Source organism: Spea bombifrons, chromosome 11 (genome assembly GCF_027358695.1).
Source record: "Spea bombifrons isolate aSpeBom1 chromosome 11, aSpeBom1.2.pri, whole genome shotgun sequence".
Classification (NCBI taxonomy): Eukaryota; Metazoa; Chordata; class Amphibia; order Anura; family Pelobatidae; genus Spea; species Spea bombifrons.
In genome coordinates this window covers 15,241,709-15,253,532 of record NC_071097.1, presented here as the reverse complement: position 1 = coordinate 15,253,532, position 11,824 = coordinate 15,241,709, and the positions used below count along the sequence as shown (strand labels likewise).

Below are 11,824 nucleotides of genomic sequence, written 5' to 3'. Positions count from 1 at the left end.
GGATGCAGCTTCTAGAACATACCTAGGAACATCCAGTTTCCGACTACCCAGAGCCACCCCTTTTTCAGGATGCCGGTAGGCAGTCTCCATGACGTTAGTGGGTAGGACCGCAGACAAAGTTTCTCTGTCATGACCCGGAGAAGCAGCACTTCAACCGGAGTCACTGGGTTTCCCAGATATGGAGATAAGGAATCACTCAGGTCAGTCTGGGAAAAAGAGCTAAGTGACGTGCAAGACAAGGCTCGTCACTCTCATGCAACAGAGCTAATGGAGATAGGAGGATCATAGGCATAGACACAGGACAGAAAAGGAGACAGTCTTGGGATTCCCTAAAGGAGTGCTTGAATAATGACGTTTTCAAAAAGTCATCACAAACATGAAGAATAAATGTTAGACATTGTTACAGCACTCAGTAAGGCAAATGACGGTCAAGTAAGATATTGAGATTTTTTCATTATGTACTAACAATAATCTTTTTTACTTTTATTTGTCAAACCAATTCATTTTTCAGAAATGCTGAACTAAAAGCAGATTGTGGTAGTGAACTCAGGCTTTTGGACCCTATTGTATAAATGTATCATATACAGTATATATAGGCCTCCTAGCATCCCTCTGTCAGACAATTCTTAAAATAGAAAATAAAAATAAAAAAAACATCTTTCTTATCCTTGAGTCTCATATTTGGGGGGTTAATATTTTTGTGTCACATGAAAATATAACTTCTATATAACATGTCCTTGTTCTAAATTACAGTCCCATTATCATACTTTACTAATAGGTCATACATTCACCTAGTCCTAGTTTGGCTATTTCAAATGTTTTGAGGTATAATATATATAACAAAAGACACATCATAATTAAAAGCTTGTGAGGCAAAAAAAAGGGTGACAGGCTTGGACATAATGCCATACCAGTATACAATAGGTCATCCAAATTCCAAATTAAAAAATAAATAAATAAAAAATAGCCAGAAGATGGTGCACGTTCTACTTGCTGGTCCAGGAGTTTGTGTCTCTGGTATGCCACCGGATGTTCTTCACCCTGGTCATTTACTTGGCACAGTACCACACCCAGTCCATACATAGAGGCATCTGTATGGACCAAAAAAAAAGTTTAATGAAATCAGCGGTGGCAAGTACTATGGAGCTTCCCAGAACATCTTTAAGCTGGGCTAGCTCACACCAGGTTGCATTACACAGTAGAAATTTCTTGGTGAAGTCCCTATAGTTAAGGACAAAGATTGTATCATATGCAGTGGTACCCAGGAATGCCAATACTTGCTTCTAGGTTTTGGGCACCAGCCGTTCTAGGATGAAAGTGGATTTAGTTGTCCACTGTAAATAATGTCATAGATCTGGTTGGTGGAGAAATAACCGTTTTCCTTGTTGGAGCTAACTGGGTCTGTTAGCTCCTAAATACCTTACATGTGTTTGCCTATACACACACATAAATACACATGGACGCTTCCCATAAACATACTTGACCTTTTTCCTCATTTCCTCCTTTCTCCCCATATATTACCTATCTTTCTCTCCATCTGTTACCTTTCTCCTCTTACAGCTTCTATCTTTCATCTTATGTCTTCAATCCTACTGTGGCTGCCACTCCTGACCTCTGCTTTGGTGCTCCCCAAGAACCATCAAGAAAAGATGAAGTTTTGGGTACTGCTGTGTCCAGCTCACCTGCCCTTACCAGGGCACCAAGTGGATGTGTGTCTAGACCTCCAAAACACTTTAGCTCACAAGATTCGGGATCCACCCCATCAACCATAACTGCCCCTACATTTAACCTAAACACCCCATTAACCATAACTGCCCCTAAATTAACCCTAAACACCCCATTAACCATAACTGCCCCTAAAATAACCAACACTTCCCCTAACTTTCAGCAGCCCAAATATTATTTTTATACTCACAGTTAGAGCCGTGTGGATGCTATAAGGAAGTGGGCGGGGCCAATCGGCAGTAACTGCAGGGAGGGACTGGGAGAAAAAAGGGCAGGGCCAATCGGCAATTGCTGTGAGTCACTGAAACGGGTTATAAAACAAGGAGTATTTTTCAGAGCATTTGCTCTGAAAAAACCCTTGTTTTATAATCGATTAAAATCGATTCAACTAATCGATAATGAAATTAGTTGGCAACGATTTTCATTATCGATTATTATCAATTTTATCGATTAGTTGTTGCAGCCCTACAATTCTTGATTGTAGATCTTCTGAGATTTCCTTTTTGTGAGACATTGCTCATAACAACAGATGCTGCTTAATGATGTATTCAATATGGACAAGAATTATAAAATCATTTGTGTGTTATTAGTTACACTGAAAAGAAAAGATAAAACCACATCGTTATGAGTTTGGGTTTAAAGCAACAGACTATTACATCAATGGCAAAATATGATACAATCGAGTTTCCTGTCCCATTGTCCTTTCACGTCTTCTCACACCATTAGTGGCCTAACAAAGTGCTGGGGTTCCCTGCAAGATTTTTGGTGGTGGCCCCCAAGCATGTTACACACATACTTGTATACACTCTAACATACTTACACGGACACTAACATAATTAAATAAACATATTAACACACACAATACTGACATACTTACACACACAGTAACATATTTAACATGCACATACATACTTATAGACAGTAATATACTTACACAGACATGCACAATAACATATTTACACACACAGTAGCATGCACACTAGCACACTCCTTCACACTAACATACTTACGCACAAACACACCTAGCCCCCTCACCCTCCTACCTTTGTTGCCCACCAGTGATTCTGCTCCCTTGCGGTCCTTACAAGAACCAAGAAATAGCACCTCAGAACCATCTGCTCCCAGGAATAGGGACAAAATGGTAAAATTAACTTTATGTGAAGGAATAATCTTGAACATCATAAGATGAAGAGAATTGCTAGTATGATAAAGATATAAAGTATGTTTATATAATAATAATAATGCTAGAAAAATATTTTCTGATCTGTTTGAGTGGTAAATATTCATGTTGCCACTTTTTTATTTGAAATCTACAAGCGTCATCTTGTGTTCAACTTGTGGCATTACAGTTATTGTAGCTATATATTTTTGTGGACTCTGCCATCTAGCATCTGAAAAAAGAGGTTGTTTCTGCTTTTATTATTGTAACCTATTTGAATAATCTCACAACTCAGTTTCTGAGTTACAGGGCCTGAGAATAACAGACAGATGAAACATTTTTCTTAAGTTAAAAAAAGACTGTTCCTTTAAAGTAAGGTAACCAAATTACATATATGACATTAAAAGACACCTTGAGCATGGTTTAGGGAAGCTGTGATTGATTACATGATCCCACAATGTGAAGCCGCACATCTTGGTCTGGCTTTAATAACAGAAGATTTCAATTACCCAGATATTTGCTGGAATATTGGAAAAGGACGTTCAAGAAAGAGAATCAAGTTTCAAACTTGACAGCTTTTGTGAGGGGACGCCCTGTGCCCAGACCTCAGTCAATAGCTGATTCCTTACAAGAACTGTATACGGGCCCACTCCAAAGCACCAACTCTCCAGTCAACCAAATCACTAGCCGAAGCTTAATGCAATGTGGAGTACAAGAACTGTTTATTCAGAGTCACACACAGGGTTTTTATTGCAGACATAAATTAATTTTCAACATAGTGGAATACAATGGGGGAGGGATGGGGAAAGACTGATTTAAACATCTTAGTGAACCATCTTGGTGCACCATGGGGTTAAACAGATTAACTGAAACAAAAGCTTGTCATTCCCTGGATGCATCCTGGCAGTATGCCAGACATAATCCAATTAGCAAGTGATGAGAAAATATACTTCTGGGGGTTTCAGAAAACATGGGGAGACAGGGAAAAGTTATAATGTACAATAAATTATTGCAAAACATAATCTGTGTTGGCAAAGTACAGGACAAATCCCAAATCAATATCAGCGCTCCACAGTCCTCAGAGTCTCTAATATTTAGGAAATATGGTTAAACCTTTATCGGGGGAACAGTAGCGTACCGGAACCCCTCCAGAGATGGACAGTAATGTCCGCCACTAAAGGAGCAGGCTCGGTTGGGGAGATCAAATATCTCCCTCTAACCGGCATAAAGTCAACCAAGGGAGCGGGAGGTCCCACCGCCTCCGCGCTCACTGCACCGGAAGGCCACAGAAGAAGCCAAGAGGAAGAACGAAGAGAAGGAGGAAAAGGAGCTGTAGCGGGAAAAGTGACAGTGACAGAGGAAAGGAAAACATTCAATGAGAGTGAGAGTGGATTAGTAAATGTGGATTAGTAAATGTGTGATAGTGATGGGTGTTATGCTGTAGCCTGTACCATTGCCAGTGTCTTGTTCATTATATAATCATGGGAGTTATGCTCTAAAGTACATCATAACTCCCATCACTATATACTATGCTAGACATTACATGAGTATGAGTATATGAATGAGTGAATTAATGTTTGTGAATGAGTGTGTGTGTAATAGCATGGATATGTAAGTGGAGGGGGGGTAGCATTGCATAGGGAGGCTGTAATCTCACTTCTATCATGCCCAGGCACCAGCATGTACTGGCTGCCTGGCATGACAGGAGTGTGATTGCTATTAGCATTTTTTTTTTGCAATTTTGGTGTGTTAACCACACTTTATTTAAAAGTAAGTAACACAAAATTGGACAGCAAAATTCAATAACAATATTAATATATATATATAAAATTCTTAAGAGCAATCACACTCCTATCATGCCCAGGCAACCAGTACATGCTAAAACCTGGGCATGATAGGAGTGTGATTGCTGTTAGCAATGGTACAATGTTATGATTATCACATAGTCCAGGCTGGTAGGGTGGAACCCTGACAGTTATAGCCTTTAAAATAGACAGGGGTCAAAATTATTTTGTAATAAAGCAGTGACATAAGTGGGCTAAAAAATATTCATTTAACAGCTGACTCACAAGAAAATATTTGATGCACGTTTTCAGGACACCGAGCACCATTCTTCAGTCATAGTTCAACTATGTTGTAAACGCACACATCAGAAATACTATATTTCAATGATGTAAGAAAAAATATTTTATTCCACTTTTGTTATTGCTTTACTGCAAGAATTCTTTGGCACTGCAGCCCGGAACCAGCTATGCTGGGAGCCCAGGCGGGACCATTAATCACTTTCAAAAGAACACTATCCAGAACACTGGATCCTTAACACACCATTAACACTTAAAAAATCTTATGTAGATGTATTAACACTTCCTATATACTGGAAGGAATCATATTTGAATCCAAAACAGCAACTCCAAAACAGCAACTCCTTTGACCAGTTATGAAAAAAATGCAATGGCAATGTTCTTTGTTATGGATCTAATGACATTTTAAATAACAAGAGACTGTTAGGATGCACACACTGATGGGAGTTCTTCTGTTCCCTTGTCGTCCTCACACGTCTGTGCGCCAGGAGATGACATCATATCCTGCTGCTCAAGCTCATTGAGTGGGGACCGAGCAGCTCTCCTGTGCCGCGGCTGGCATTTAGCAGGACTGCGCTGGCATGGAGGTGGGGTGCCCCCGCAATGCAGTGATTTAATGCCTTTTGTAAATGAAGCATCACTAATTAAACTAATTGAAGTAAGCACTCTTGTGCAAAAAAAACCCATATAGTTTCAAGGGAAAGTAATACATATCTATACATATGTACTCTACAATGGATGCCTCTAGATCCAACCCAACACCTCTTTAAGAGTGTGAGTAAAAAATGACGCAGGCAAAGCAGTTTAGAAAATAATTAGCGTAGCTCCAGACTGTAAGGATAAGGTTTCTGAGTATCACGTGACTAGCGGCAACCAATGCGGGTTGGTGATATTTTTGGCTTGGAATGCGTCTTCACCTCAAAGTTTGCTGAAAGGTAAGGGCTCGCGTGGGGGCGAACGATTTTCACGAGTGGGGCGTGATGCGTTGTGTGTGACTATTTATATATACCTACGAGTTTTGGGTCTGCGTTAGAGCGCAAAAGTTACTTGAGGTATTCTTGCGTCCATGTTACCGTGCGCTGGGCGGCATGTTGGTACCATGTGGTTGTATTGAATTGATTTTAGCCATAATTTTGCTGGCGGAAGATGTCCGGTATATTTAAGGTATAATTTTTCCCGTAGTGTCCTTTTTTTGACTAAGTGGATCTAGTCCAAAAGGCAATACGATTTGCTTTTATATGTAAACATTTTGTTTATATCCTCAATATTGGTTATTTCGATTAGAATTAGGACTTCAAAGAAACTACTTCGGCCGTTTTTATTTCCAAGGTTGAGCGCTAACGTGCGTGGAATGATTGCAGAGAATTCGGGGAAAAGAAAACCTCTAGGATCGGTTACTATCTCCCCTAATGTGCCTTATCAGATACAGTGGTCAACCCCTTCAGGACTAAGGGCCCTTCATGCCTTTAAGATCGGATGATTTTAATTATTTATTTTGCCATGTTTGTTTTTTAAGAGTAAATTATTGTTTTTCCAGAACAAATAGGGTCTTATTTTTTATATAAATATTTTTTTTATTTATTATGATTTTATGTAACATCACACATTGATTGGAAAATAATAGGCTACTGAGGCTATGAGGAGACAAACTGATCTCCTACTGTCTTTACTTTTATCTCCTAAGGATCATCTTAACATTAATCTGTGTAATTGTATGTCATCCTAAGTGGGTTAAGATATGTTCCTCAATTCTCCCACTTCCATGACCTTTACATTTTGTCACTTTCTTATGCTAGGACAACTTTGGTATGCGTCACCGTGTCATTCCAAGTAGTAAGTTGGAGATATTGCTGACAGTCCAGGTAAGGGTAGGACTAATTACGTATAAACTTTAGGACCCTATACAATCGGTATAATAAAAAAGACCAACACAAAAATGAATGCATTTTTTTTGTGGGGAGAATGTGTTACCAGAAAATAACAAGGTAAAGAAATTCTCACGTAAGAATTTTCTGCTTCCATGCTGTTCCTGAGAGCACATAAAAGTAGGCATAGCAAAGTTAGAAGGGAGAAAAGGTCTCCCAATGGTCGAATCTTTATTAAAATACATCTCAGCGCTACGGAATTTGATGGCGCTATATAAAACAATAAGTAATAATATCCAGATGGTGTCTTGTTAACACCTTCAATCCCCTATGGACGTACCAGTACGTCCAAAAAACACATCCCAAGAATCCCCTACGGACGTACCGGTACGTCCAGCCCTTCTTGCAGTGGCAGGGGCAGCCTGGACTCCCCCCTGACAGCAGAAGCCGGCATCAAAGTATATTGGAAGTATATTACTACCTTAATACACAGTCACCTTATTTATTCTTAGTGCGAGTGTTAACAGGACACAGCTTTTAAAAGGTGTATTTTAAAAAAAAAATGTTAGTGATATTCAGTAACATGTTCACAAAAATAGTAGCAGTAAGTTGGCTACTGTTTATGTTTTGCCTAGGGTGCCGAAAATCCTTCCACTAGCCCTGTCTGAGAATTAGCTGTTGAGTACATTCCACATAGGAAAATAATGTTATTTCTGGATATCTGGAATTCAGCTAACTTAATCCTTCTCTCTACAGAATACAGCAAAGCACCAATGTGCGCCTCTTATTGAGCAAGAAAAAGAAATCATGAGTTGTGATTCTGAGGAAGAAACTCCATCTTCAAGCATGGGTAGGTAATAAACACTTAGTAGCACCCAACAAATAAGTCTTGCAAAATGGCTGTGGACGGAGGTATCCTAAAGGAGTACTACTAGTTAAACTACTGCTATCAGCACAACGGGATTGGAAGTTGTCGGCAGAAAGACTTGAAGTATTCCTTGTTACAGGGAAGTGGGTATGGTGTTTTCAGCTTGTATCTTTTCCCTGTTTTTTCAAAGCAAAGAACTAAGTTGTAGATCTATAAAATAGACATAGAATATGCAAACACAAAACATCTTGAAGTGTATAAAACACAGGAAACCTGTGTATCTAATAGTGTGTAAAATAGTTATCTTTGTCCGATGAACAAGACAAAAGAGTCACCCATTGAATGCAGAAGGTACTTGATAGCATTGCTATAATGTAGACTTGGGCGCCAGCAGAAAGTTTGTTTTCATCTTCATTTTAGGGGGGGAAATATCTTGGTATTTGACAAAATTCGCCCTTCGACATCCCATATATAAATATATATAAATTATATTTAATTAAATAAAATACATTTGTTTAATATTAAAGATGAACTAGTCCGCTACTACCCTTAAGCTCAACCTATAAGTTTGAACTGCTGGTGGTAGTCGAGGTGGATGCGGCCTGACCCTCCCTCCATTTTCTAGTACCAAAAGGAGGATCCATTAGCAATTTTATTTAGGTGTGTGTGCACTGTGTGATGTTCTTTAACAGTAGGGGAAGTTGCTTACATTTATTTAATTAGGAATCTGACACAAAAAATGAAAAAAAAACAACCAAATACATTTTAGAGGATTCCCTTCAGTGCTGCTGAAAAGGTATGCACAGCTGTACTGTGCTGTCGTGTGCAGTGCTAACAGCGATGCAGGCTAACCAAAAAATATTACTTAATTAGTTAATTTTTATTTTCAGAATAAGTTATTTAAAATGGCTTCAGTATAAAATATTTATTTTAGTTTTTAAAGCCACTTCAGTTAACTGAAGTTTAACTATGATAAACTAACTACTAGCAGTACTATTTGGATTTTAAATGGGCCTAAGAGCAAGATTAATCTATCAGTCTTTCTTCTACAACTAGGCTAAGGCTTTCAGTATATATTTCCTTTCTAGTTTTCTTTTGTTACTAGTACTTCTACAGCTACCTTGAAGCGTTGCTTAGTACAGTAATCATCACATAGTCAATCATTTTTAAAAGAATTTAAAAAAATAGGCAAAACAGTAAGGTAATCTTTACTGCTTGCTGAACATAACAAAACAAAAAAAAAGAACCTGTGAAAACTAGAAAAGCACAAAGCAGCACCAGTGCTACAATCAAAGGTTATCTTAACAAAAATTAAATTAGGATTACCAGCTAATTTAGCTTTACATTTTTAAACAGACCTCTAAGAGCAAGATTGATTTATTAACCTGAGAGATCTCCTCTTTCTACTAGCTAAGGTTTTTTTTCACTAGGCTATTTGATTTTAGTACTGCCAGTCTATCTTATTTTGTATTCTACCTGACAGAATCCCTCAGGAACACTAAGCTAAGTAACAGCTAATTTACAGTTTGGTATAATTTTATTTTTTATTTATTGATGAATTATTAATAAAAAATAAATTGTCAAAAAAACAACAGGGAAACCTGGCACTGTGAGGTCAGCTGTCAGCACTAGGACAAGAATACACAGCTGGCAGAAGCACTGAGAAAAACCCTCTTAAACTAGACACTGTGAGAAATGACAGACTAAGGTTCATCAAGTCTCAAAAGAATCTTCGTGTTGCATGCATTTGTTCTTTTTACTTTCATCCAATGTTGCGCTCTGTTCGTTAGTTGGACGAATGTCCGAAACGGCAAAACTTGGCACAAAAACACATTTGTACGAGAACAAATCTACTATAAAGAATCTGTTCAGTGTTGTGTTTGTGCAGGGACTAAAATATCACATGGCTGATAATAATTACAGCCTCCCGATCTACACATCAAGGAAGTTGATTGGAATAAAAGGAGATAAAATCAGGTGTTTGCTAACACACATTTCTTTGTACAAAATGTCATGCCTAACTCTATTTCATGCCTAACTCTATTTCATGCCTAACTCTACCCTTTAAGAGCCTCATCTAAACTGTTTTTTTTGTTTGTTTGTTTGTTTTTTCCTCCTCTCCCCTCAATAGCTAAATCACCAACTGGGCAAACCTATGATGGCATAAAAGAAACCTCCAGTAATTTATCCCTGCATTATCAAGATAAAAACAAGAAAGACACATTGGATAATCATTGTGCTGAAACAGAAGTCTGCAATCATTCAGAGATACAAAATAGATGTTGGTGTGGGAAGACTTTTGCCACACGCTCTAAGCTTGTTAAGCATCAGCGGCTTCATACAATGGAGAAAAAATTTGCTTGCTCTGAATGTGAGAAACGTTTTCCTTCTCAATCTGCACTCAGTAAGCATCTGAGAATTCATACTGGAGACAAGCCATATGCGTGTTCTGAGTGTGATAAAAGATTTACACAGAGTGGCCATCTAGCGATCCATAAAAGATTTCACACTGGAGAGAAACCATATGAATGTTCTGAGTGCGGCAAACAGTTCACACGGAACACGCATCTAGTTCAACACCAGAGGCGTCACACAGGCGTTAAACCGTTTGTCTGTTCGGAATGTGGACAGAGTTTTCCACGCAAAACTGGGCTGATTTCCCATAACAGGCACCACACAGGAGAGAAACCATATGTATGCAGTGAATGTGGAAAAACGTTTACTACGGGCGCAGCCCTTAATGCACATAGAAACATTCATATAAGGCTCACACAATATTAAAGTCCTGTTTTGTTTCCAGCTGTTAAGCTTTTTGGAATGGTTCAAGCTCTGACCTAAGAGAAACTTTAGCAGATATATTCCTGGATGAAAATTATGTAAAGGAAGAAACATCAAATCCAAATTCTGCCAAACTGTCGCCCACCAGAGTCGCTGATCGATCAAGTTCAGGAAATGTTTTGACACATGCTCACAACTTACTGAGCATGAGAGACTGCATACAATGGAGAAAAAAATTGCTCAGATTTTGACAGATGTTAAGTTTTTATAGGGCTTCACTCTTTAAGCATATGGAAATGCATGCTGGAGCCAGTCTATTGGTGTTTTTCTGGATATGTTAAAGGTTTTACTCAGAGTGGACATCTTGCATTGCATAAAAGACCTCACATTGGGAAAATAAACCACCAGAAGATTTGTGGGACGCACATACACCACTCCAATGAGCCTTAACCGGTTTGTGTTTCCTGAATGTCGACAATGTTTTCTACAAAGCATCCTGGATACTCGGAGGCAGTGATGCAAAACCATGGGGGCAAATTGACCCCTTGGGTGATCTGCCTGTCAGTGTTCTACTATATAATGGGCTTGTTCCAAGATCTCTTACCTCCCCAAATGTGACGGTTATGTAATGGAGTAATTATCAGATCAGTTTTTTTAAATAAACCTCGCATTAGCTCACATATACGTCACCATATTGCACTTTATGCATTTCCCTTTTATGAGCATTATTATTATTTTGCGCAAAGAGCATTGGTTCTTAATTTTTTTAAGCAAAAAACGTAGTCTTACAACGGGCTCACCGGTGCTAATTACAGTTTTAAAAATAATGTACCAATAAACAATATGAATCATGTACTGATTAAATGCACATTTACTTTTGCTTTATTTGTAATGTTCATAATTTGACTGCTGGTTTAGCTTTATGCGTCCTCTCTCTTATAGGGTACATCACATTTATTTATATATAGAGCCAGCATGTTTTGTAGCACTGTTACAACAGAGCCAGTAAAATAGGTAGCCGCTAGGTCAGTGATGGCAAATGTTTTTGGGCCTTAATGTTGCAGACCTCAAAGTGTCAACACTGCACAAAACACAAACAAGCATATAATCACATGCATACATGCACATTGTATACACACATACATACATACTTTATACACATATACATGCATGCGAACACCGCTTGGTACATATAGTTTTAGTAAAGTGTGTGTATAATGATTCTTTGGGGGGGGTGTAAATGCAGCAATTTGAAGAATAATCTGCATTCTGTTTAACCTTGCTTTTCTCATTCCTTAAGAAAGAAAAGGGCAGTGGCAGCAACAGTACACGGTTTACATCTGAGATG

General features: G+C 38.5%; 1 protein-coding gene across 1 annotated transcript; it reads left to right on the top strand.

The window, feature by feature from the left end:
• Positions 1 to 5,916: 5,916 nt before the first annotated feature.
• On the top strand, positions 5,917 to 11,536 carry LOC128469375 (oocyte zinc finger protein XlCOF19-like). The gene is made up of 3 exons (XM_053451194.1): positions 5,917 to 6,129; positions 7,587 to 7,680; positions 9,830 to 11,536. The coding sequence occupies exons 1-3, from the start codon at positions 6,112 to 6,114 to the stop codon at positions 10,477 to 10,479; spliced, it is 762 nt and encodes a 253-aa protein (XP_053307169.1). The 5' UTR covers positions 5,917 to 6,111; the 3' UTR covers positions 10,480 to 11,536.
• The last annotated feature ends 288 nt before the right edge of the window (positions 11,537 to 11,824 follow it).